Raw genomic sequence first — 27505 nt, forward strand, 5'->3', positions numbered from 1 at the left:
ATAATTTATTTTATTTATTTACATGTTTATGGTTTTTGCGATCAGAAAAAGAGAAACGGCAATTTATTTAATTGCAGCGTCGGATAAATGATTATGGACCGATCAATGGCTCTCCCTCCCTCCGTCTAGCTCGCATGCTTTTGACCCACCCGTAGGCCACATGCCAGTGCACACACACACACAAACAAAGACACACCTAGGCCAATTATTTACTGAACTTTTCCAACAAACCGCATTTTCAAGTAAATAAACAGATACATGCAAAAATAAATATATATGTATAAAAAATTACTTGATTAGGCCTACTTAAAATAAATAAACCAGAAAATGTAAGATAACAACAAAAAATCATAATACACAAATATGACATCGTGCATACATTTCCTGCACCTGTCATACGCTTCCAAATGACGGCCAAAAACCGTACCCAGTTCTAAGGTGAAATGCTACAGCTACAGGAAACCTAATGGTACAGAAAACATCTTGAAACATTAAGAAGTAGTATAACAAAGACGTCTAAAATTAGTCTCAATTTGATGTTGAAAAGACGTCCACAAACGACCACATTTTAACTAAATAGCCCATGTTCGGAGGTCCCACAGAGGTCAACATTAGACGTCGAAAAACGACGTCACCTGGCGTTACAAAACAACCCCTTCAGTGGACCGAAATTTGACGACCAATAATGACACAGAAAAGACGTCACTCCGACGGCATTGCGCAGTGTGATCATGTATACATTTCCTGCAGCTGTCAAAGGGATCCAAATGACGTCCAAAAAATGTATGACGTCCCAAAAAATGACGTCCAGAATTGGCCATGTACCGACCTGATATAAACAGGATCTGCACGTCTATCCAACGTCCAATGTTTAGTGGGTTGGTTATTCGTGGCACTTTGATCAAACACTGAAACAATTTGGTTTACCAGAAGTCAACTGAGGAAGTGTTTATTTTTATTTCAGTATTTTTTTTGTCCATTTTTTTTCAATTAATGCCATCTCAAATTCTCTTGATTTGTCTTCAGGGTTTGGTGGGGATCCGTCATTCAGTATCAAACAGGAGAGTCCTGGTCTGATGTCCCCGTCTCTGCCCCTCGAAATGCATGAAGGCGACAGCGAGCTGGGTAAGTTTCAGTCTCCTACACTGTAAAAAATAAAAAGTTGAGAAAACTCAAAATTGCAAGGCAACTTACTGCAATCAATTTTTGAGTTTTGAGCCCATCAAAAGATCATTTTCTTCTTTAGACAAACTTGAAAGTTAGAGTTATACCAACTAAGGTTTTTATATTTTACAAAACTCAAAAAAGTAAGTCAGGGTTGTTAACTTAATATTTCAAATTAAGGTTAATATTATTAAAAAAAAAAAAACGTTCAAAGAATGCAAAGCAAGTTTTAAGTTCACATTATTAAAATAAAAAAATGGAAACTTCCGTTTTACATTTCTGAATGCCAGACAGCACTAGAACAAACAACATGTAGCTAGTTCAGCTGCAGAGAATCGCTGTCTGAATGCAGCAAACCAAAGTGCAGAACAAGTTTGACATTATGGTCAAACTCGTTCTGCACGAGACGGCAGCTCAGGTTAAACGGTGACGCAACTCTCGTGCCTCATACACCGCACGATCCCGAGAGCTGCCTTTATTTAACACACACCCGCAACACACAGCGCACCGCACACCCAACCAACGGACATGCAAGTCTCGGTAACGGTGGCGGCAACACTACACACAATAAACAACACACAAACAATAAAGACCCCAAACCCGTTAACCCCACTTAACCTAACAGAAACAAATTGACAAAAGGCAATAAACCCCTTTTTCCCAACCGGCATCACGACAGAGTCTGACTTAAACCCGTGAGTCTTGCTAACAAAGATACTACAGTGAGCCCAACTCTTGACCCAAAACTCAACTTTGTTGGTTGGACTAAATTGCATTGCACAGTTGACATGAATACTTAATGTTTTATATTCATTTTACTCAGAAATCATAATGAGACCAACAATTTTAAGTTTTTTTTTTTTTTTACGTTTTTACAGTGTAGGTTAAGGACTAATAAGTAACATAACCCTCTATATCAGTCATACTCAAGTAGCGGCCCGCGGGCCTTTTGTGGCCCGCGGGGTGTCTATTAATGGCCCTCGAGCTGTTTTGAAAAGTTTTTTTAATTATAAAAAAAAAAAAACGTGCTGGGCGCTCTTATTTTGAAACCGCGCGCCGCGATCTCAATACGAGGCTGGGGGTTGCAACGATAAACAGATAGCACTCCAGCCCACAGACCGCTCCAGCCCTCCCAAACTCGAGGCAGACAGTCCATCTCAGCAGCAGTCAAGGCCGATTTAGGGTCGTTTTAGACGCAGAGACGTAGGCACGTAATTTACACAAGGGACTTGTTTTAGACAAGTTTTGATTTACGGTTCCTTTAAGGTTCCTTAAGGATTGCGCGTGTTGCAAGGGGATTCTCCGCCAGAACAGTAGGGGGAGCAACGAACGAATCTGTGGGCGTGGAATTTGAAATCGCTGGCTTGTTTATATTTATAATTATCATAATTCGTTCTTGTGTTTTCTTCTTCTCCTTCTTCAAAATTCTTCATTCGCTTCTGTCACAGCCTTTTAAAAATGGCGCTATTATGCTGTAAAACCGGAAATGTGAGACTCCTGAAAGGATGTGGTTAGCTGACCAATCACAGTCTTTGCGAGCTGCGTAGGGCCGTAGTGTTTTAGTCGCATAGTCAGGAATTTTGGCCGACGCACGTAAGGGGGGATATTTTACCGCGCAAGGGGGGGTTATGTATCTTACGTGCTTACGCGTTACGTCTAAAACAGAGCATATATCGGCCTCAGTCACACGTATACCGACCGGCCCCTTGAGTCACTGAAAAAAAAAATTGTGGCCCCTCATCATTTCTACTTGAGTACCCCTGCTCTATATCATAGTTTTTCCCTGTCAAAATACATTACACAATACACACCAGATAATTACAGATCATATAATAACATAATAAGACCTAATTTAATAAATACATTGTTTTTTTTAAAGAAGGTCAAAGGTGTGTGGCATGTTGTGGAATATCTTGGGGATCTGGGATAACAATTCTAAACCTATGGCTTGTTTCAAACATAAATCATTCGCATGACATATGGCACATATTTTAGATTATAAACTTTTTGTGGAGGTCGACATTTTACTGAACCCACCAGTCCATTTCTATAGCTTCTCAAATGACAAAGACTGGAGAGCACTTGGTCAGACATAGTTCTTGGCAGTAAGATGTTAAGATGTGTGTGTGTGTGTGTGTGTGTGTGTGTGTGTGTGTGTGTGTGTGTGTGTGTGTGTGTGTGTGTGTGTGTGTGTGTGTGTGTGTGTGTGTGTGTGTGTGTGTGTGTGTGTGTAAAAACCCTCCTGGTCTCTGATTCAATCCAACATTAATCAGTTAAAATATCCATGTATCCGTCTATAATAAAATCCCTCAGATATTAAAGGCCTAATATGTAACATTTACCTATTAAATATACTTTGTTATATATTATGTTGAGTTACTTGACCAATCTAAAATGTTTAAACATTGTTCCAACCCAGAGATATCCATAGTTTACTTTACAGTAATGGCCCGTTGTGCCGTAGGTCAATGTGGATGGCGTCATATGGCCTTTAGCCCCTGTGGGGGAAATTCAGGAACCAAGTCAATCGTTTCTGTCTAAACTGTTTAACGAAATAGTCATCTGAATTTATACAGTTAGGCTAGTTTATTTGAGTTATAAACGTGAACAAACATTCGCCCTGAGTTTGCCCTGCGCCTCTCTATTAGCTTCGCAAGGAGACGTCCCCAAATGGGAAATCAACCTCTGCCGCTCAAAGAGCTGCGCAAGCTGAAGTTTCCCGCATTGTCTAATGCGAGGACTTCTTAAACCGTGGCACAGGTCTCAGAAATGCTGAGATGAGCTCTGCTCCACACATGATTTGTGATGGAAAAATCTATCATGTTGTTTCCCCTTCATCATGTAAGTTCTATATCCTATTCCTTGCATTGTCTAGCCACTCTACCTTTTCCTAGCGTTATCTAACATTAACCTTTGTGCCTGGGGTCACGAGGGAGCAGAGATCCCCTTATGCATTCTCCTCCTTGATGAGAATACAGGAAACTCTGTCCTTTAAGTAAATATTATTTGATTTGCTCTTTGACATTTATAATGTAGGGTCTCATAGTGGTGACTTCTCAGTTTGACCCTTTGACCCTTGACCACCCCAATGGTGTCAGCCCTTATTTTTTTGACAGAAGAGGCCTAATGTATTGATATGATACGTCAATGGCAATTTAGCTTAAATGTCTTCTCGACACGCCCATTTTACTCAGGATGCTCCGGTTGGTATCTTGAAGGAACTTGGCCGCACCCCAACAACAGAGCAGACCATGAGCGCATTGTTGTTTTTTTTACAATTTTCGAATGCTATTTCATCACTAAATTCACTTCTGATAAAGTTTTAGGCGAGGAGTTAACTGTGTAGATTTCGTATTCAGGGGCAAGCTAGCTAGCCAGCCGGCCAGTAGCTCTCTGAGACCCTCTCGCCCCACGGACCACTGCAGCTGACAGGGCAGTGGGCGGACGACAATGGTTGAAGGAAAGCCGGCCAACAACTGTATAACATTTACTTGATCAAATAAACTACAGAAGCAGTATGAAAGGGTTGTTTTTGTTTTTAATAGACTTTACATTTTTAGTGTACAGTTGAGGAGCAGTTTGAGCTTCAATTGTTTTCGGTGATAAGCCTGGTTCCTATTTTGGAGGAATGCAGGTGTCCTCTGTAGTTTACACAATACCAGTAAGAGCGCACCGTCTCAAACTCTCAACAGCGTTCTGCATGCTCAGTACCCTTCTTCTCCCCTTAAGGTTGAGAAATCCCAAAAGTTTCCTTTAACTCTCTTTCAATCCAAATCTATGAACAGCTGGTACTTCCCATCATTTTACACTAACAATACAATTTGATTCATGGACTCACTTTGATAAATGACATGATACGTGACAAACATGATACATGATACAGTCATGTTATATATGTTTACAGTGTACTTCATGTGGGCTGTAAATTGACATGAAAAACCGGTCCAGGTCATGTTGAGGATTACTTTGGGCTATTTGTGATTTTTTTAACATACACAGACATATTAATTAGTTAAGTAGTTTAAGTAGTTTCCGAGGATGTCAGATATTACTTATTATTATTATTATTATTATTATTATTATTTCAGTATTTTTCAGAAAACCCAAAAAATATTTAACGCAATTTCCAAATTCTATTGATTTGTCTTTCAGAACCTCTGATGACGTCAGGCAGTAGCGGACAGCGGAGCTTGTCCAAGTCTGAGCTGTCCGGCCCTGTGGACTCTGAGGCGTCACTTCCACTTGAAAAGCTTGGTAGCGCGCATGGTGAGTTCAAGACTCCTAGTTGTACGAGTTACTACTCTACATGGATAACCCTCTATGTCATGGTCACCTACCTGATGAATACGTAGTTTATCTTTTTAACATTTTATGGCTAACATTTTTATGGCTTATTTCGAACATAAGTCATATTCATGACTAAAGGGTTTTTGGGGTCGTCATGCAGTGACTAAAAAAGAAAGATGATCAACGATGGCAACTCAAAGCGTGAGGAGTAACAAATAAATGATGGGTTATTTCTTTAAAAATGTATCTGCTTAAGAATCCAATGTCCACTGATATGGTTTTAAAGCTATTGTTATCCAATGTTTTAGCTCAAAATGATGTTAAATGCAATTGGATAAAACAAACAATCGTACTTGCATGTCCCACAACCTCCCTAGCAAGCTCAGATTATTTTGGACCTCTGCATTTCTAAATACAGAGGTACGTTCACGTTTGTGAGACTATCATGTTGTATATGATGTCTGAAAGCAACTCCATTATGCCAACGAGAAGTGATTAACGGCTGATTTGGTTATACTTCAAACAAAGTAGGCTGAACCAAGCAACCTAATGTGGAACCTTACCTGGGAAAGAAATATGAACAAACACGATAGTTCCTTTTATTACTCAACTCAATTACAATGTTGGCGAAACTACTTTCTTTGTTTGGTGAGTCTAGTCTAACAATCATTTTAAAGTTTAAAGGGGACCTATTATGCTTTTTCGACTTTGATGACCTATAAACGTTGTTATAATGATTGATAGTCATGTTTAACCATACACAAAAAACGATGTAGATTTTCGGGAAACTCTTCCTCTCATCTGGACGCTTTCAGCATTCAACGCTCGGTTTCGTCCTTCTCCGCCCCCTCGCCCCCCTCCTGCCAACCCAACTCCGTTGTGATTGGTTACCTTCCTTGAAGCGCGCGCGGGCAGATTCGACCAGGTATTTGGGGGCGCGGCAGGAGTGCCTCTACGTAGATGATTTCCCGGAAATGTGAACAAGTGAATCGCAAACGTTGTCCCGAGTGTTTAGCGCTCTGCACAGCCACCCCAGACTGTCAGCAGGGAATACGTTGAAATGCATGTACGTCATTATTTGACACTTTAGTGTGGTTAAACATGACTATCAATCATTATAACAACGTTTATAGATCATAAAAGTCGAAAAAGCATAATAGGTCCCCTTTAAGATTGTAAGTTTGCATTTTGCAATGAACGGTCAAAAGTGTTCTCGACACAGCAATTTTACCCACGATGCACAGGTTCATTATGTATTGGTGGAGTTGGCGTGGACTGTACAATGTTCTCCAGTTTATGTTGTTCTTTCAGGTAAGATGATTTCAAGTTGAAGTTCTACTTAAAGTGCAATTCCGGCGAAAACTTATCCCAGGGTCTTTGTTTTGGCATGTATACCCATCGAATAAGCCCTCCAGATATTTTTTTCATTGAAAATCGAGTATAGAGTTTGCCCTGCGCAATGTTTGGCTTCCAAGACATTGGCGAGGGGCACAGCGAACGTTTAAAAATCGCCTTTTTTTTTTTAAACACGTGTGTGTGTGTGTGTGTGTGTGTGTGTGTGTGTGTGTGTGTGTGTGTGTGTGTGTGTGTGTGTGTGTGTGTGTGTGTGTGTGTGTGTGTGTGTGTGGTGCTAGTGTGACAGGATACCTTTTATAGGTTTGGTTCAGGTTTGTAGCCTCACCTTAACCCCTAACACCAATTTCTAAAGTGGTAATATCTGCATTTTTGCGTCAGAATGTGGAACTTGACCCACCTGTGTGTGGATTGTGTTTCTTTTTCCAGACAAAGTCTATGAAACCCGCTCCCCAGGGCAGGATCTGTCAGATAAGCAGCTCCGGGTTGTTGCACAAACTCTTGGACGAAGGTGGGAGCGGGCAGCCATCCACCTGGGGCTGACGGACGAAGATCTGGACGACATCAAGAAAGAAGAGATGGCTGAGTTCAAGCAGAGACGGAAGATGTTGCTGCTGTGGAAGGAGCAAAGACCAGGAAAGGCAACAGCACAGGACCTCTTGAGCGGTCTGGAAGGGCTGAAGGTCCTACCGGTCAAAACTCGTCGGTCATTGGAAGGTAACGTATTTAACCCAAACCCAGGGTCGTCATAGTGGGGGGGGGGGGAGGGCCCTCAGAGCCTGAGATGAAAACTTTGATCGGGGTATGAGGAAAACACATTCCAGTAGTGGTGCTGGGCAGCAGTTTAGTTGATGAAGGAACAGGGGACACACATGTTTTATAAAGGTCGTTGAGGTCCTTAACAGGCCGATATACGATATTTAATTAAACGCCAATTCCAATCTGGTACAAACCCTGCTCCACATTATGCTCATGAACAAAGTCTGTCCTTCAGCATGACCCATACTCAGTGGAGAAGGAGTGTCCAGGTATTCAGTTGTAGTCACTGTGATATGCAACGCAACACGCTAAAACAGACGGAATAATGAATTAGAAGGGGAAGGTTGGTCTGATTTTAGTCATATATTTCTCAGATGAAATAATGCTATTTTGGTCAAAACAAAGCAAAGGTTCAAACAAGACATCAAGATTTTTAACACAGGCACTTTGCGGGAAGACCGAGCCATCGAGACATAGCGGGACCACTTAGAGGGGCCGTCATCCTCAGCAGACAGTCCTTTTGAAGTGATCGGCTCCCCACCAATCACCAGCCAACACCTGTGAGTGAGAGTGGGAGTGGGAGAGTGAAGGAGGGAAAAAACAGCACCTCACTCTGGTAGGGAGGGACAACACACTCAAATACAGACTTAAATGACCCATGGTCCTAGCAATTATATACAGTCTTTGTGCATTTAACTAACTTAAACTGCTTTTTACTGTTGTTGACCTAGTGGGATATACTTCTGAATCTGAGATGTGTTCTGTTCAATGAATGAATTAATTGTAGGTGTGCTATTAGGGCAGAGTTATTTTTAATTGGCCTATTTTTTACAAGTATAATCCAAACAATGGCTCTATAGACAGCCGATTGAGAGTTGAGTGTAATTTGAATATTTTTTCCATTATTTTCCAAGAAATTATTAACATTCATTGAGTTATCAATTTGTAACTACAAAACGATATAATTATTAAAGGTGTTAATAATAGGAGGACCGTGATACAAAATCTACATTGAAGAAATTTTGATTCATTGTCTTTAATTAATTTCACCCAAAGTGACAGCACACTGCGTAAGTTTAAGTCTTCTAGTTTTAGCAGTAATAAGTCTACCTGCATAACCCTATATATCATAGTTCTTCCCTGTAAAAATACATTTCACACACACCAGTTAAAAAGTTCCTCATAACATAATGAGACCTAATTTTATAAATACATAATTCCTTTTCTAAACAAGGAATATCTGTTAGGATTCTGGGATACAAATTCTTAACCTATAGCTTTTTTCAAACATACATCATACACATGACTGAAGAATATTTTTGAATATGAATGCAATCTATTTATATTTCTAAATAGTTGAAAATGATCACACGTTATCTTTAATCTGGTGATAATGAATTGAACCGGGTTCATAAGGAAAGGCAAGGCAACTTTATTTATGTAGCACTTTTCATACACAAGGTAGACTCAAAGTGCTTCACATATAAACATTATCATACAATAAAATAAAATAGTACATAAGTGAAAGAAAACATGCAAAGAAATGAGTAAAATAGAAAGTTAAAAAGGCATTTTAGCAATAAATTAGGAAACAAAGGCAAAGTTAAAAAAGCTTTTTAGAATCTTAAATACTTTTTAGTATTTAAGATTTAGCAGAAAGCTAAAGCAAACATAAAAGTCTTCAGTCTTGTTTTAAAGGAGCTCAGTGTTGGGGCAAGTCTTGAATCCTCAAATCCCCCCCCTTTTTACACTGCAAAACAGATGCGTTCGCTGTTTGGCAGATGATACAATTTCATTGTCTTTCCTTTGTAAAACCGAGGGGGTATATTCCCCCTTCATAAAGGAGCCAGCTTTTTTGGTTCATTGGAGCAGGCGGGACTACGCAAGGTGACCTCTTTAGAATAATTTGCATACTCTGAATGTTTATTTTATTTTATTATTCAAGCCACTCGCATGCAAGATACTACATCTGAGTTTAGGCTACAAACACGATTAACTATTTACAAGTGCAAAAACGCAGACATATCCTTTGTGGATTCCACCGTCTCTCCAGTTGAAGTGCTCATGTTGCTACGTCATCAACTCCTCTACCCAAGTCCTGCCCCTGCTACCGCGATGCCGTTTGATCACTTTTCAATGAAAATGAAACCCCCAATATGTGTAGGGTTCGAGAGGGGACATTGGGGTAGGAAAAAATCAAGATGGTATATTTCCTTGGTCGGTGTAACTGCGAGGACCATGCCAGGAAAACAATTCAAATAAGACGGGCATATTTGGAAGCGTAAAAACGCTTAGTGAATGCTTCAACTTCTTTTGACCACTTTGTAATTACTTTGTGATTTAGCTATTGCTAAATCTTGTTGAAAAAAACACCATTAAGTGGTCAGAGGCTGTGCAGTGTCTGATATTGTCATCAGTTTCTAGGACACTAAACAGTCAAATTAAAACTAGTTTCCATTAGGCACTTGCATCAAATAAACTATAAACCATCAAAAACTCCAGCTTTTCCGTCTGCCCACATAGAAATGCGCAATGACACTTGAAATCACTTAGTTAAGGGTTATTTTTGTTTTAAGTACACATTATATATATATATTTTTTTTTTCTTTTGTGTACGGTTGAGGAGTAGGTTAAGCTTCAATTGTTTTAGGTGATAAAGCCTGGTGCCTATTTTGGAGGACTGCAGGCGTCCTCTGTGCTGTGCACAATACCAACCATAACGCCCCGTCTCAAACTGTCAACAGCGTCTTGCGTGCTCGTGACCTTCAAGTTCATTCTTCCAAGAACAACTAGCAAGAACGTTCTCCCGACTGATTGTAAAATGAAGAGTTGATTACATGAATGTCCGTAAAATATAGTTCGGACCAAAACTAGAGAGAAGGCTCACCTCACCACCACCGCGGCCACACAGAAACAGATGAAAGGGTACCGAGGGGAGAGAGATAAGAACTGATATAAAATGAAGAGTGCACTGTGACACTTCCATAGGAGTCACCAATAAATAGATAAATGAATAATAGATCAGACCTGGATGGACACAATAACAAACAGACCGTGATCAAAAAGGTAAAGAAACAAGTTTTATTTTTCTGTAGGGATCCTTTCCATAATGGTTATATATAATGTGAGCCGGTCAGTGGTAAAACCAGCACATTAAGAGGACGTACATCGACGAGCGCTTTGCCCCAAATGATCACATTGCAGATGTTTTTTGTGGATTACTGCTGCAGTGTTTTCAATCATTGCTGGAAGGATCTTATAAATCACTCTCCCCATTAGTCACTTAGACCCAAAATGATAGAAAATAGGCTCAAGGTTGAGAAATCCCAAAGTTTTCTTTAACTCTTTGGATCAAAATATATGATCAGCTGGTACTTCACATAATTCTACACTACAATTATACGATACATTCTGATTCATGGACTCACTTTGATAAATTCCATGATACGGGACAAACATGATCCATGATAATGATTGTTATATATTCTTTCTTACAGCAGGCGCGTGCCGTCCATATTAGCAGGTGGGGCAGCAAACTACTTGCAAAAGCATGCTCCCAAAAAATTAGTTCCTCAGTAAATCATGGCTCCAAGTCTATTTTTAATAATGTGAATTTCACATTCACTATATAGTTTCTGTAGACTTTCTGACTATTTTTGGTCGGTTGACATCACATTTTGGGTGATGGTGGCGATTCTAGTTGAGTTTAACGTGTCATGCAATGTGGGGCAGAATAGCTCAGCGACCGCGTTCCTCCGTATGTTTATCGCATAACCCTGCAGGCTGCAACAAGAATTGCAATCCGCGCTAAAAGACGCCTTTATGGTCGTAAAGTAGTCTGCCCCATGGTCATACTCTAGAACTGTTTTTACTCAAATTATTCTGCGCGTATCTTTCATCGTTTCTATATCAGATGCAGATATGGCGAGTGGTGTTGCACCTATGATTAACATTGTTGAGTTTCTGTTAAAAAAAACATTTGAGAGGTTCAAATGGGAAGAGAAGTTAGAAATCAAACAACTTGGCCCAGACAGACCGGACATAAACATTATACTGGTTTACAGTGTACTTCATGGGGGTTGTAAGTTGACATGAACAACCTGTCCAGGTCATGTTGAGGATAACTTTGGGTTATTTGTGAAATGTTTAACACACACTGACACAATAATGTTCAAGTAGTATCCGAGGAAGTCAGATGTTGCATATCGGTATTTTTCAGAAAACAAAAAAATATTTAACGCAATTTGCAAATTCGATTGATTTGTCTTTCAGGACTGATAAAGAATACATCTGCTGGTCTGATGACGTCAGGCAGTAGCAGAGAGGGGAGCTTGTCCAAGTCTGAGCTGTCCGGCCCTATGGACTGCGGGTTGTCGTTTCCAGCTGAAATGCCTGGTAGCTCGCATGGTGAGTTCAAGTCTCCTAGTTGTAGGAGATATTAGTCTACCTGTATAACCCGTGGTCGCTCACCAGATCAATGTAGTTAATCTTTATTAATTATTGAAACAAGTTTCATTTGGCCTGTTGGGGGTTCTGTTATTTTAAACCTATGGCTTATTTTCAACGTAAGTCATATGCATAACTGAAGGGTTTCTCTGGTCGTCATGCAGTGACTACAAAAGAAAGATGATCAAGGATTGGCAACTCAAAGCAGTTGTAAAAACCTAATGGAGTAATAAATAAATAATGGTTATTTCTTTAAAATGGTATCCGCTTAGATTAAGATGGTGCAGAAAAGGAGTCAACTAATATGGTTTTGAAGCCATTGTTATCCAAAGTTTGATCTCCAAATGGCTTTAAATGCAACCAACAATCCTACTTGCATGTCCCACAACCTCCCTAGCAAGCTCCGATTATTTTGGACCTCTGTATTTGTAAAGTCCTGCATACCTTCATGTTTGTGAGACTAATGTGCAACTAATGAATAGCACGTCCAAGGTAATTATCATGTTGTGTAATATGCCTGAAAGAAACTCCATCATTCCAACGTTAGCTTACGAGAAGTGATTAACGGCTGATTTGGATATATTTCAAACATAGCAACCTAATGTGGAACCTTAACCTAGGAAACAAATATTATATTATTTATAAATATATAATATGATAAATATTATTACCCAACTCAATTGCAATCTTGGCGAAACTAGTGTCTGTGTTTGGTGTGTCTCGTCTAACAATCATTTTAAAGTTTATGATTGTAAATGCATTTGGCCTTCTGCGTTCTTGTCTGTACTTGCGTTATTGGGTCTTTGTAATACGTACTCGGATGCGGACCAAGTACTGTCCTAATACACAAGTTTGCATTTTGCAATGAACGGTCAAAAGGGTTCTTGACACAGCCAATTTACCCAGGATGCACCGGTTGGTATCTTGTAGGAACTTGGCAGCACAGATACCCTAGAATTATTATTTTTACAATTATCGTATGCGTTCAAATTCTATTGATTGGTCTTTCAGAACATGTCAGGAATCGATCTGGTGGTCTCATACAGTGATGTTTGTGTAACTAATGAATAGCACATCCAAGTTAACTATCATGTTGTGTAAGATGTCTGAAAGCAGCTCCATTATGCCAACTTATGTTGTAATTTGAATGTATTTTTATATTTTTTTCCAAGAAATTATTAACATTCATTCAGTTATCAATTTGTAAGTACAAAACTATATAATTCTTAAAGGTTTTAATAACAGGAGGAACATGATACAAAATCTACAATGAAGAAATTCTGATTCATTGTCTTTTATTAATTAAACCCTAAGTGACAGCACACTGGGTACGTTTCCTAGTTTTAGGAGTAATAAGTCTAACTGCATAACCCTCTCTATCATAGTTCTTCCCTGTGAAAATACATTTCACACACACCAGTTAAAAAGTATATCATATCATAACATAATGAGACCTAATTTTATAAATACACAATTACTTTTTTAAACAAGGAATATCTGTTGGAATTCTGGGATACATATTCTAAACCTATGGCTTGTTTCAAACATACATCATACGTATGACAGAAGTATATATTTTTGAATGCAAACTATTTATATTTCTTAATAGTTTACCAAAACAAATTGGTCACACATTATCTTTAATCTGGTGACAATGAAGTGAAACGGGTTCATTATGCATTTTTACACTGCCAAGCAGGTACGGTCGCTGCTTGGCAGAGTTCACAATTTCACTGTCTTGCTTCTTGTTATCCCGATGAAAGCCTCGTAAGGAACCTTTCTCTGCTACTTTCGTAGATTGCCCCATCTTTCACGTCTTCGTTAAATTCGACTGCATCCTCTTCTCTCCAACGATAGTCAGCAGCTCACGTATTTCTCCAGTTAGAACTACTCATGTTCCTACGTCATCAACTCCTCTACCCAAGTCCTGCCCCTGGTACCGTGATGCCGTCTAATCGCTTTTACATGAAAATGAAACCCCCAATATGTGTAGGGTTCGTGAGGGGACATTGGGGTGCGAAATCAAGACGGTATATTTCCTTTGTCAGTGTAAATGCGAGGACAATGCCAGGTAAAATCTTTAAATAAGACGGGCATATTTGCCAGTGTAAAACCGCTTAGTGGATGCCTGAACTTCTTTTGACCACATTGTAATTGCTTTGTGATTTAGCTATTTCTAAAGGCCTTATTGAAAAATACACCATTAAGTGGTCAACGGCTGTGCAGTGTCTGATATTGTCATCAGTTTCTAGGACACTAAACAGTCAAATTAAAACTAGTTTCCATTAGGCACTTGCATCGAATAAACTATAAACCATCAATAAATAAATATTTGTTGACTATATAAACACTGTACGACTGCCCTCAGTACTAATGTGCGAAGGAGACGACGGGATACTTGAGTCTTTTGAATATGTCATTTATTGCTGCTGCTGCCAGCTCTGGTCAGAGTTTTAGGGGCCACTCACACTAGGGCCGTGGTCCCGTGCCCGAGCTCATTTGCATACTAAAGTCTAGAACGTTTGGCTAGTGTGACCACGCCATCCGTATTCCAGCACGGAACAGCCCCTTGGCCGCGGCACACTTGGGAGAGGTGTGCCGTGGCCAAAGTACAGATGCTAATGAGATGACACGCGCACACAGGCGGATACGCAACATGAGCTGGATGACGTAGTCCTTGCGCGACCCTTCTTTCTTTATAGGTCCATGCCCTTCTTCCCCACAACAGTCATTTTAAACCATGGCGGCTAGTGGTTCACGAGTGGGTTTACGTTGGCGCGATAGTGAAGTCGAGTGCTTACTTGAAATTTGGGCTGACGACAGCATTCAAGTCGCAGTTGGACACCACGCTTGGTGATGACGTATTTATCGCATGACATATTTATCGTATTACGACGTGATGTCGTATGTATGAAGGAGCAATCGTGCCCAGGCCACGGCCTTTGGGAGCAGTGTGACCACGGGCCAGCAGGGGGAGTGGGGAGGGGGGGAATCGTGCTGAATCTTCCTGCAGCACGGAACAGGCAAACTTGCCTAGTGTGTCATTCGTCAGAAACAATTACAACTCAATAATATAAAATACCCTATCTAAGAAACAATAAATGCAAAAATACAAAATAAAGAGTTTAGAATTAGGTTTCCCATACAAAAATACAAAAATAATAATTTAAAGATTCCATGGCATGCTAATTTATGTATAACTTTATCTAGCTGTTAGTGGGCCCCTAATAAAGTACTTGAAGACGTTCGAGAAATTCAATCTTGGTGCATAATTATAGCCACTACGAGCCAGTCCCACAATGAGCTTTCGCCATTTTTTAGAGGCGGGTCAAGGTGGAGGGTGGGGGTGTGGCCCTGAGCAGCTTGCGACCACGGTACCATGCGCTCATGTTTCAACCCAGTCTCACGGAAATACGTGACACTGTCACGTCATTTAATCTATTTATTCGTGATCTGGGACACGTATTTTCAATTTCTTCGTGCCAAAAAGCACACATTTCTAACATATGACAGCTTTTGGCCACCCGTTTCTACTTTCACCTTGGATTCTGAGAAATTGTGACAATTCACGGATATATTTTAAGCAGGTGCGCTGCTCTGTAGGCAAACCGTGACGGAAAAAAGGTAGCTGCTTCATCTCTTCTTTTTAGAATGAGTTTGAAATTTGTGTTTTTGGCACCAAAAAATTTAAATGACGTGTCCCAGATCACCAATTAATAGTTTAAGTGGTGTGACGTGACTGTTTCACGTGAGACTGGGTTGCATGTTTACAGTGGATGTATCGCAATGGCGAGGCACACACAGCTTTCAGCCATGTTCTGTAAATATTCTAGAACACTCCGGGTGCTCCGGCGGGAGTCCTGGAGCTCTATATCTAAATAATATCATATTATACATAGATATCTCTATCATATAATATATATTATCACGGCCAAAAGCTGTGTGCGACATGAGTCATGAGTCATGTTCTCCGACGTCTCTGGTTCTTCCTCTTCCAGATCAAACTGAAGTAGACTGAACCGCGACATGGAGGAGAAAGGGATTGTTGCTTGCGATTGTCTCATGCCGGAGCCCCGCTGCCCGCTGACGAGGCACCACCGCCTCGGATGCGGGCAGCGCCGAGACGGTGATGCCGAAACAATCGCGTGCAACAATCCCTTCCTCCTCCATGTCGCGGTTCATGTACTTCAGGGAGTCAAAGCCAAAGTTCCTTTCCCCCAATTCCTTCTGAGCCATGGCTGAATTAACCCCTACTACGAGTCTCGTTGTGGAAATACAAGAGACGTCAGAGAACCCGACGTGTTATGCGTCATAACACCAACAGGAGAACGGTTATCCAAATAAAAATGAAGTGTACAACACTTGCGTTACAGTGTGTGTATTCACACTGCCATCTATCCCGCACACTGGAAATTTCTCCGGTTCACGTTTCAGAACAGGGCTTACGAATACCAAGTAGTCCCGTTCGGGCTATCGTGAATATTTGGGTCTCCACATAAACTCTCTCTCTTATCGCGTCACACTATCAGAGAGGAGACTAACGTCTCTCACGCAGTGTCTCTCCCTCTTCAGGCGGGGAGAGACCGTATCGTTCTGGTTATGCCTACGCCTACTTGGCCTTATGGCTTCGGTGATATCAGTAGTACATTTGGGGCTTCTGATGAGAGATTTTCAGCGCTGGGTCGCAGCACTACGTCTGTGCTCCCGTCGCCAACTGAATCGCAAGGTGAAAGTAACACCAGCGTGTCTTACCGCTCTCCGCCCATGGTCGGTGCGCACGGTTCTGACAGCGGGCGTCCCGCTGGGGGCGGTGTCGTCCAGGGTAACCATGACAATGGACGCGTCCTTGTCAGGGTGGGGTGCGACAATGATGGGCAGAGCAGTGAACGGCACCTGGAGCCACAATCTAGCTCAGGCTCACATAAACATCCTGGAACTTTGGGCAGTGTTCCTTGCTCTAAAACACTTCCTACAATTTATCCAGGGCCGCCATGTCTTGGTAAAGACAGACAATTCCACTGTAGTTGCATACGTCAACCGGCAGGGCGGCACTCGCTCACTGAAACTACACAAGTTAGCTCGAGAAATTATCTTAAATCCTAAATGCCCTAAATCTTGTGGAGCAGCACCAGGCTCCTGTCCCTTCGGGCGACACATGTACCAGGTTTCCTGAACAGAGGAGCAGATCTTATGTCCAGAGGAAACCCCCTGTACGGGGAGTGGACTCTTCATCCACAGGTAGTGGGACAAATATGGTGGAGATATGGCTTGGCAGCCGTAGATCTCTTCGCCTCGCGGGAAAACACTCAGTGCCCGTTGTTTTTCTCCCTGTCAGACGTAAAGGCTCCTCTAGGGGTAGATGCGCTGGCCCATCCATTGCCAAACGTGCTGCTATATGCCTTCCCCCCTCTCAGCCTGATCTCCCCCACCCTAGCCAGGGTGAGGGAACAGAGTCTGTCTCTAATCCTGATAGCGCTGCGGTGGCCATCCAAACATTGGGTGGCGGAAATAATACAACTCCTGGCGGGCGACCCATGGCCCCTTCCCCTGCGCAGGGATCTCCTCTCCCAAGCGGGCGGGGAGCTTCACCATCCGCACCCCGACCGCATAGCGCTCTGGGCTTGGCCCGTGAGAGGTGGAACTTGAATGCGGCAGGCCTGCCTGCACAGGTCGTTGACACTATTCAGAATGCAAGGGCCCTTTCCACTCGCCGGCTCTACAGTGGCAAGTGGCGGGTTTTCTAGGACTGGTGCGACTCGAGGCACGCCATTCCATATCAGTGTTCCGTGGTGGACCTACTGTGTTTCCTGCAGGGATTATTGGAAAAGGGATTATTTTCCACGATTAAAGTGTACTTGGCGGCCATCTCAGCTTGTCATGTTGGCTTTGGGGATAAGCCTGCAGGGCAGCATCCCTTGGTTTGTCGCTTCATGAAGGGGGCGTGTCACAAGCTCCCGGTTTCCAGGCCCCTGGTCCCTTTGTGGGATTTATCGGTGGTGCTGGATGCCCTGTCTCATCACCCATTTGAGCCGTTGGAGGCGGTGGGGATGAAGTTTGTGTCGCTGAAAGTGGTGTTGCTCTTAGCTTTAACCACAGATAAGCGTGTGAGTGATTTACAGGCATTGTCTATCCGTCCCTCCTGCTTGCAGTTTGCTCCGGGGATCTCCAAAGTCTGCCTGCGGCCCAATCCGGCTTTTGTGCCTAAGGTGGTTGAGTCGACCTATAGGTGTCTCACGGTGGAACTGTCTGCGTTTCACCCGCCTCCGTTCTCCTCTGCGGAGGAGCAGAGACTCAATACATTATGCCCAGTGTGGGCCCTACATGTATATGTGAGTCGGTTAGCTGCTTTTAGGAAAGGGGATCAACTGTTCGTGTCTTGGGCCACTCCCCATAGAGGCAAGCCTTTGTCCCGCCAGAGGATATCCCACTGGATTGTGGAGGCTATATCTCTTGCTTATGAAAGTAGGGGCTTGCAGCCCCCCCATGGCTTGAGGGCCCACTCCACAAGGGGTATGGCTACTTCATGGGCCTTATTCAGGGGAGTGTCAGTGCATGACATTTGTGCTGCGGCAAGCTGGGCTATGCCTCACACCTTCGTTATGTTTTATAGGCTGGATGTCTCAGGGCCTTCTGTTTCTCAAGCCGTGCTGGAGACGATCTCAGACTCAAAGGGATATTTGCTGCCTGGCTGAATTTGCATCGGGAGACATATGCAATACGGGAGTGGTCTATATCTCCCATAGTGAAACACAGAGCGAAGTTAGAAAAATAACTTTGGGTTACTTAACGTAATCTCTGGTTCTTTGATAACAGAGTGAGGTGTTTCACCAACACGTCCCTCCTTGCATTTACACAGAAAGAAACCGGTATAGAATGATTTGAGGAGGGCGGGTAGACTGTATAAGTGCAGGGGGCGGGACCCTGTGGCACAGTCCGACCTGTCTGTCAAGGACAGACGTGGTGCAATTGGAGCTTCCAGTAGTAGGTCACGCCTAGGCGATTCCCATAGTGAAACACCTCACTCTGTTATCAAAGAACCAGGGATTACGTTAAGTAACCCAAAGATATCCATAGTTTACTTTACAACGGTCCGCTGCCGTCGGCCACATGTCGATGACGTCATATGGCCTTTACCCCGTAAGTTCAGGGAAACACACGAAAACAGTAATCCAGTAAAGGCCTAATGTATTGATGTATAGTCAATAGCAATCTAGCTTACTACGCTGTGGTACTTTGGCAAGTGGCTCATGCCAGACATCAAGCTAATACAATTTTTGACCCAAAGACTTTACTTAGGCAGGTTGTTTTTTATTTTTAAACAGTCTATGTTAAATCTGTTAAATCTGTATTATTTAAAGTCTATGTTAAATCTGTTTAATCTGTATATCATACGGTTTAAATTATGTCAGTTTAACCATACGTCATGCTGAGTTGTCATACAGTGATACAAAAGTGAGTTGACCAAGGATTTCCGACTCAAAGCAGGTGAAAAAACCAAAAGGAAAAGCTGCAATCGACCACCAGGAAAGGCCAAAGCAAAGGACCCGCTGAGAGGTATGAAGGGTCTGGAGGACCTACCGGTCAAGACTCGTCAGTTTTTGATAGGTACAGTACTTCACCCACACACAGGGGCGTCATAGTGGGGGGGAGGAGCAGGACCGGTTACCAAGGGCCCAAATGGGGGCAGGGCCCTCAAAGCCTGAGATGAAAAGGCAGGACAAGTAGCCATCAGGGTTTCCCACAGCATTTTACAGCCTATTCTTGTTCCAGGTGTTATTTTGAATAATTGTGTTGAAATAATATTTGAGTGTAGTCTGTAATCTATCGCGCAAACAAGCCCATTCATTATTGTGCTTGAGTTGAAAAAAAAAAAATCCATCAGTAATATCTCTTGATTTGTCCTTCAGGACTTGTACAGAATCGTTCTAAACCTGTTAAGAAGGAGCCGTCATGCAGTAGCGGACAGGGGAGCCGTCCTGGTGAGTTGTCCTCATCTCCGCCCCTCAAAATGCCTGCTAGTGACGGGATGCTCGGTGAGTTGAAGTCTCCTAGTTTTTGTGAGTCAACCTGCATAATCCTGTAGTCAACCTGGTCTCACAGAAATCTGTGAAATGACCACGGACGCTTAACTCAAAATCCGTGGAATCCTCACGGAAACACACCAATTCCTGTGATATGGCCACAGATTTTGCTCCAATGCAAGTTAATGACACTCATATACCGTGGCAAAAATTGTGTACTTATTGTAGGCTATGAATTAAGTAGAACACACAGAAGTTTAGGTGATGTTGAGAAATATAGCAGACAGAAAGGCCATCCTGGTCCGACGTTCCCGTCTATATCCCTCCCCAAAATACCTTCCCACAGTAAGTCTCCTACTTTTAGGAGTAATGGGTAACATAACACTCTGTATCATAGTTTTACCCTGTCAAAATACATTTCACACACACCAGATAAATAAAAGATCATATAATAACATATTGAGACCCAATACATACTATGGGCCCTATTTTAACGGTCTGAAACGCAAGTGGGAAGCGCAAAGCGCAAGTAGCTTTGTGGGCGGTTCTACGTCGCTATCGCTATTTTACAGGCGGATAAATGACACTTGCGTAGCGGCGCAAGTGTCAAAAGGGTTGGTCTGAAGCAGCCTAGTTACCCGTAGGTTTGGTTTGGGCGTAACGTCCAACAAACCAATGAGAGTGCGAGCTCCCATCCCATTTAAGAGTCATGAGCGCATTTGAATCGGACGAGTTGATATTTTGACAGTGAGTCTGCAGTCTCCGATGAGACAGATGCACATGAATTTCAAACTGCAAATGGCTCAGTTTATTGCCAAATAATATGGCCTAATTCACACATGGAATAAGGGGTTTTCTTCCACAACTTCAGAAAGACTGAGTCCTCAAATAAATTTCGGCAAAGAAAACGTACATGATATAACATATGATATGCGGTAACTGTGGTTCTATTTAATGATATACGCAATACATTATAAACATTGTTTCTTATCAGTATTGTATGCTATCCTAATATGCATGTGTCCCCGCGGTAATAGACATTGCCATTGATTGTGCGTTACGTGTTTAGTTTGCGTGTGTTTATACAGAGCACACACGCGCGCCCGCATTCATTCATTCTTTTTAACACTCACTTGCGGTAAAATAATGTTTTTCACGATCAAATACTCATCAATCCTAAAAGTTAAGGGCACGTAGGCCTACACCATGTCTCTGTCAAGAAAATATGTGTTTGCTGTACGGTGTTTGCAGATTCATTATTAAAAGTACAACTTATTACCGCTGCATCAGCTGTTCTTTGCCAAATAATTTACCAAGAATGTGCGGCTAGGTAGATGGGAGAAGCAAAGTGTATGCGCGAGGTGCACAAGCAATTCGTATGCATCGCATGCGCCCTTAAAATAGCATCAGAACAACGTGCCACTGACTTTAAACCAGGTATTTCCTGGTCAGTAGCGCAATGGTATTCAGAAACGGCAAAATACCGTTTGCGCCAGAGCACGCCTCCTCCTTCCGCCGAACCGCCCCTTGCGGCGCATGATCAATCCCTAATTTACCGGCGAGTGGCGGTGGTGGGAAAAGAACGCTCTGCGCCAGTTGTAAACTAGCAACGACACATGCGCCAGTGACGAAGTCACTTGTGCCGGATGCAAGATAGGGCCCTATGAGTTATAAATACATACTTGATTTTTTTAACAAGGTCAAAGGTGTGTGTTCTTTGGAATATCTGTTGGGGATTCTGGGATATAAATCCTAAACCTATGGATTCTTTTCAAACATAAATCATTCGTATGACTGGCATATATTTTAGATTATGAAAATCTTGTGACGGTCGACATTTTATGGAACCCACCAGAGTCCACACAACCCATTTCTATAGCTTCTTGACAGTATGGTCTGTGTGTGCGTGTGCGTGTTGTTTGATGACAAAAGAAACACAGGGTACACAATATCATATTATAATTAGTGCTGTCAAGCAATTAAAATATTTTTATTTCTATTCAAATTATCCCTTGATTTCGTGCTGCTAGCCTTTTAGTGAGATCAGAGAGTGTTGAGAAGGACAGTAATAAAATATATTTGGCAAGATTGATATAAGAAGAGAGACCCGCAGTGAAGTCAACCCGGTCCACTTGACATCGGGTAGGTGCATGACAGTGGTAGGCCTACCGTAAAACTTCAATAGCCCAGGCTTTTATTTGTTTCAATCACTGAACTTTCTAACAAAACTCTTGATGGGAAATATTATAACATTTATTATTTAAACCAGTATGAATATTCCTACCGTACGTAGGCCTATACACATTACCAGGCTAGTGAATAACGCCCACACACACACACACACACACACACACACACACACACACACACACACACACACACGGTGGCGGAGTGGTAATCGGGAGAGTTCCCGGTGGGCCGTTAACGTTTCGGGGCTGTCGGGCTGATTACTGCGGGATAACAATATTGCGTTTATAAAATTCCTTGCGACGCCGTCAGGAAGCCTGAGCTTTGCAACCGCAACCTCTCACTCACTCAACAGACGCAGTAATTACAAACTGTCAACGTTGCAACCAAGTCGATTTTGTCTAGAGGGGAGTAACTGAGCGGCCCCTCCCGAAGTGGTACAGCCCAGGTGGGCCTTGAACTGCGATTGGTCAGAAATACGTAACAGCTAACGACAACATTGAACTCTTATGCCGAGTTCAATCTAGTTTACTACGCTGTGCTACTTTGACAAGTGGCTCAGGCCAGACACCAAGCTAATGCAGTTTTTGACACAAAGACTTTGCATAGGCAGGTCGTTTTTTATTTTTAAATGGTCTATGTTAAATCTATTTAATCTGTGTAATGTACGGTTTATGTTACGTCAGTTTAACCATACGTCGTGCTGAGTTGTCATACAGTGTTACAAAAGTGATTTCCAACTCAAAGCAGGTGAAAAAACCAAAAGGAAAAGCTGCAATCGCTCACCGGGAAAGGCCAAAGCAAAGGACCCGCTGAGAGGTATGAAGGGCCTTGAGGACCTACCGGTCGAGACTCAACAGTTATTGAAAGGTACAGTACTTCATCCACACACAGGGGCGTCATAGTGGGGGGGGGGGGGGGACTGGTTACCAAGGGACCCAATGGGGGAAGGGCCCTCAAAGCCTGAGATGAAAAGGCAGGACATGTAGCCATCAGGGTTTCCCCCAGCATTTTAGAGCCTATTCTTGTTCCAGGTGTTATTTTGAATAATTGTATTTAAATAATATTTCAGTAGTCTGTAGTCGCCCAAACAAGCCCATTCATTATTGTCCTTGAGTTGAAAACGAAAAAAGAAAATCCATCTGTAATTTCTCTTGATTTGTCTTTCAGGACTTGTAAAGAATCTATCTAAACCTGTTAAGGAGAAGCCTTCATGCAGTAGCGGACAGGGGAGCCTTCCTGGTGAGAGTTCCTCGTCTCTGCCCCTCAAAATGCCTGCTAGTGACGGGATGCTGGGTGAGTTGAAAAATAATCATCATCATAATACATTATAGATCAATCATATAATATAACATAATAAGAAATCATTTTATAAATACATACTTTTTAAACAAGGTCAACGGTGTGTTGCTTTCTGGAATCTGTTGGGAGTCTGGAACATCAATTCCAAACCTATGGCTTGTTTCGTACAAATGATTCACATGACTGACATTTTATAGAACCCAACAAAGGCCACACAATCCATTTCTCTAGCTTCTCAAATGACCAAAACTGGAAACACTTGGTCAGACATAGTTCCTAATGGATGTGTTTGCATCCATAGCCCGGTCATAGAACTCCATAGTTTACTTTACAGTGATGGTCCGTTGCCGTCAGTTACATGTCGATGGTGTCGTATGGCCTTACCCCCTAACTTCAGGGAAACAGGAGAACAGTAATCCAGTGGCCTGTACTACGAACCTCGATTAGTGGGTTAGCGAGGTATGTTGCGCTCAAAGCCTGGGTTAGCTGGGACACGAAAGTCGATCTCTTTTAGCGTCGCTGTATCACCATGGTGACTCATGCTCTCAACCAAACCTGGTCGGGAGCAGGTTTTCCATTTGATCATCCTTATGTATGTGACCGGCTGAATCTGCTTTGTGTATTTTTCTTAAGTCAAGACGTGACCCACGATCTCAGTCCGGACTCGGGGAAATCCGACGTCCATTTATTGTTTGCCGCTGAAGATAAATATAAAACAGCTTCCTTTCAGAAAGTGCCCTTAAACAATCCTCCAACTCCTATACAAAGCACACAGAGGGGGAGGGGTACTAGCATGATTACACCAAGGTCAGGTGGTGCATGCTAGCATATCGGAATAAAATATAAAGTTCACCAAAACACTGCAATGTATGCATTGATATTTACATGACAATGTATAGTCAAAATAATTAATGTAAAGAATGGTAAACTACTAAACCACAAAATGGGGGGGAAATAAATGAATACCTGATTCCCAAGAGAATCAGAACAAAAGGGAAGAGGGCAGGGGGGGACAGGAAACGTATGGGGCTCGGTGAGAGAGACAGAGTGGAGGTAGCACGTCGGATTTGAACCCCGGTCGCTGGCGTTCGGGTCTTATACTAATCCACTACGCCACTGCCGCGGCGCTAACTCTCTGCGGTTGAAAACAGATGTGATATATTTCTTACATAGGGGGTATTTAAAGTGAGTTCCCTAAATTATAGAATAAGGCAGGTTGGGTATATATAATAAGGCAGGTTTTCAAAATGCCTTTGCATTTTGATATCATCATCACTCTATTGGGATTAATGGCGAAAAAATTCTGCATTTGGCATAGTTATTGTATAGAATATATGCAGAATCTTTTCACTTGAACACATTTATCTAGACTGCCTGATCTATCCAGTTTGTAAAGGTGAGTAAAATGAAGCGATACACGCCCCTTTCACGTGAACGCGCATTGAACCTAAAGCGGAAAAAACCTGGTTCGACTAATTGAATTGAAAAAATACATTTCACACACACTACTTCAAAAGTATCTCATATAATAACATAATAAGACCATACATAATTTTTTGACCAAGGTCAAAGGTGTGTGGCTTTCTGGAAACATCCTTTTGGGATTCTGGGATATCAATTGTAAGCCACTGGCTTGTTTCAAACATACATCATACACAGGACTTTTTCTAGTTGTCATACAGTGATTCAAACGTTTATCAAGGATTGCCAACTCAAAAGCAGTTTATAGTATTAATCTGAGAAATTGCAGGACTTTGTAGAATAACTTCCAGAGCGTGAAATAGTGAGTATTTGTGCTGAGCAGGAATCTCCCCGGCGGCCACGACTGCCATGGCCGTCGTCGCCCCGCTATCTGGCCGTGATGCCCTTCTGAAAATCGTATGCCCAGAGGGAGGGTTATTGTAATTTTTTAGCAATCGTTATTATAATGTGTAATTAAAAATACAAATATTATTTATGGCAAATTCTAAACTTATAGACAATAATAAAGTTTTAACGTTAACAAATTCACTCAACTTATTTTCTTTTTGAAAAAGAAGTGGAGAATTATTGCAAAAGGGCTCTTCAAGATGCAGATAAAAACTGCAAAACAATGAACAATTTCTCTAGAAGCGTTACGCTGTTTAGTAAAAAGGTGTTAATGCTTTTAGAAATGTATTTGTCTATTTAGGTTAAATCTAAATCATGTTTTTTAACTTAAGGTCTTGATGCCCTGGCATGTGGCCTTTGTGCCCCAAAAGAATTGCCCCGCTGCAAGCCAAGTGGCCTTGCCCCTAAAATCACGAAATTCCAGGCCTAGTAAATAAAAATGCCTATTCTCATATTGAGACAAATCATGATCACTGTCCTATAGCATCCATTTTTTGTGAGTCTCAATGTCTAATTCAAATGCTGTTAGAAATATGGGACAATTGCTTCATTTTGTTTATATGCCCAAATCATTGAAGTTCAGACGCATTTAAATGGTTGCTGGCAGTGCAAGTACGGTATATCACACAATTAAACGAGGATAAACACCATGCATTTTTGTCGATTTATTTTGTATTATAATTGTTGATTCATACTTGGCAGAAATATTCAAGTGGATATTTCACGGAGGTGCGGCGCCCTAGCGCCCCCTATTGACCCACCGCCACTGCTTGGAAGGTTTATGGTTGACATCGTAAGTCCGACTGACGATCCTTTTTCATATCGTAGGAAATATATCCAAGAAGACGGTGGTAAAGCCAAGGAAACCAAAAAGAGGTAAGGGTTTTGCTGTGTTCCTTGGCTCCTTTGAGAAAATATTACATCATTTCTTCTAAAATGCTGATTCGACCGGATACCTTTTCATAGGCTTGTAACAGGTTTGTAGGCTCGCCCTAGCCCGGCCTACTGCAGTTGATGTATGACTATAATATTAAGGACCTTTGCTGTATGGTCTAAGGAACAGATAAATATAAATATTAATGCATAGCAGTACACACCTACCTACCTGTACTTAAAACATTGGGCCAATTAGTAGGCCTCCAAACATTGTTGATATAGGCTTCATTAAGAGCACAGACAACGGACAACGGTTGACCGAGCTGGCCCAAGACAGAACACCTCACCGACCGCATCTCACCTGACTAACTATATAACGAGGAACTGCTTATTCTTATGGAAAAGTGAACTTAATGTAGTATATTTTGATTAAACCAAGTCTAGCAAACAAACATCTTATTGATGAGATATGTTGTGGGGGACAAGGTGGTACGACAAATGGTTTAAAATATACAGAGATCAAGAAGAGATTAATCAATGTCTCCTGAATTCTGTGGTCCAAAATTCTGAACAATGTGTTGAACACCCTGCCTCAACTATCGTGTTTCCATGCCGTCATTTTTTTTTGCCTTTTGATTTATTTTCCAGTGGAGCTTCGAATGGTCCGTTGTGAATTTGTGAAGACAGTTAAAATCTCAGTTATCAGAGGTCTCCTGGATGACCTTTTGGAGCAGAAAGTGTTCAGTACTGAGGACAAAGTCTCTGTCATGGAGAACGAGAGGAGCAGAAAGGACCGAGCACGGTGTCTGATCGATATGGTGATCGGTAAAGGGGAGAAAGCAAGTCGGATAATGATTGCTAGTATGAAGAAGAAGTACAATGACTTATGCTCCACCCTGGGTCTTATCTCTTCTCCTGCTGGTGTGGGTGAGTTGTTACCACGAATGTACTTTTTAAAACGGTCAGTACCAGCTTTGTTTTGACAAGAGGGGAGCTTCTTTGTCCTTTAGTCCACTGGGATCCACTGATTCATTATCGTCCACTCGGGATTACATTTGTGTGGAATAAAACTTTACACTTGGTAGGTTTATGGCTGACATCGTAAGATGGACTGACAATCCTTTTACATATCCTAGGACATGTAGACGACAAGACGTTGGAAAAGCAAAGGAAACAAAACAAAGGTAAGGGTTGTGCTGTGTTCCTTGGAGAACATATTACATATTTTCTTCTAAAAATGC

General features: G+C 42.0%; 1 protein-coding gene across 7 annotated transcripts in view; it reads left to right on the forward strand.

The window, feature by feature from the left end:
* LOC130405755 (uncharacterized) overlaps positions 1 to 27505 on the forward strand; it is a 52107-nt gene that overhangs the window by 18465 nt on the left and 6137 nt on the right. For 2 of the 7 annotated variants that reach the window (XM_056610941.1, XM_056610935.1), the window contains exons 11-21: positions 1027 to 1125; positions 5317 to 5430; positions 7234 to 7521; positions 11836 to 11970; positions 19492 to 19614; positions 19917 to 20042; positions 22965 to 23087; positions 23388 to 23513; positions 26217 to 26264; positions 26913 to 27191; positions 27401 to 27448. In XM_056610941.1, coding sequence (XP_056466916.1) covers positions 1027 to 1125; positions 5317 to 5430; positions 7234 to 7521; positions 11836 to 11970; positions 19492 to 19614; positions 19917 to 20042; positions 22965 to 23087; positions 23388 to 23513; positions 26217 to 26264; positions 26913 to 27191; positions 27401 to 27448 — 1509 coding nt within the window. The remainder of the gene's footprint in view (positions 1 to 1026; positions 1126 to 5316; positions 5431 to 7233; positions 7522 to 11835; positions 11971 to 19491; positions 19615 to 19916; positions 20043 to 22964; positions 23088 to 23387; positions 23514 to 26216; positions 26265 to 26912; positions 27192 to 27400; positions 27449 to 27505) is intronic. The other 5 variants (XM_056610936.1, XM_056610939.1, XM_056610940.1 and 2 more) reach the window with 5 other exon arrangements.

This window comes from Gadus chalcogrammus, chromosome 16, assembly GCF_026213295.1.
Source record: "Gadus chalcogrammus isolate NIFS_2021 chromosome 16, NIFS_Gcha_1.0, whole genome shotgun sequence".
Taxonomy (NCBI): Eukaryota; Metazoa; Chordata; class Actinopteri; order Gadiformes; family Gadidae; genus Gadus; species Gadus chalcogrammus.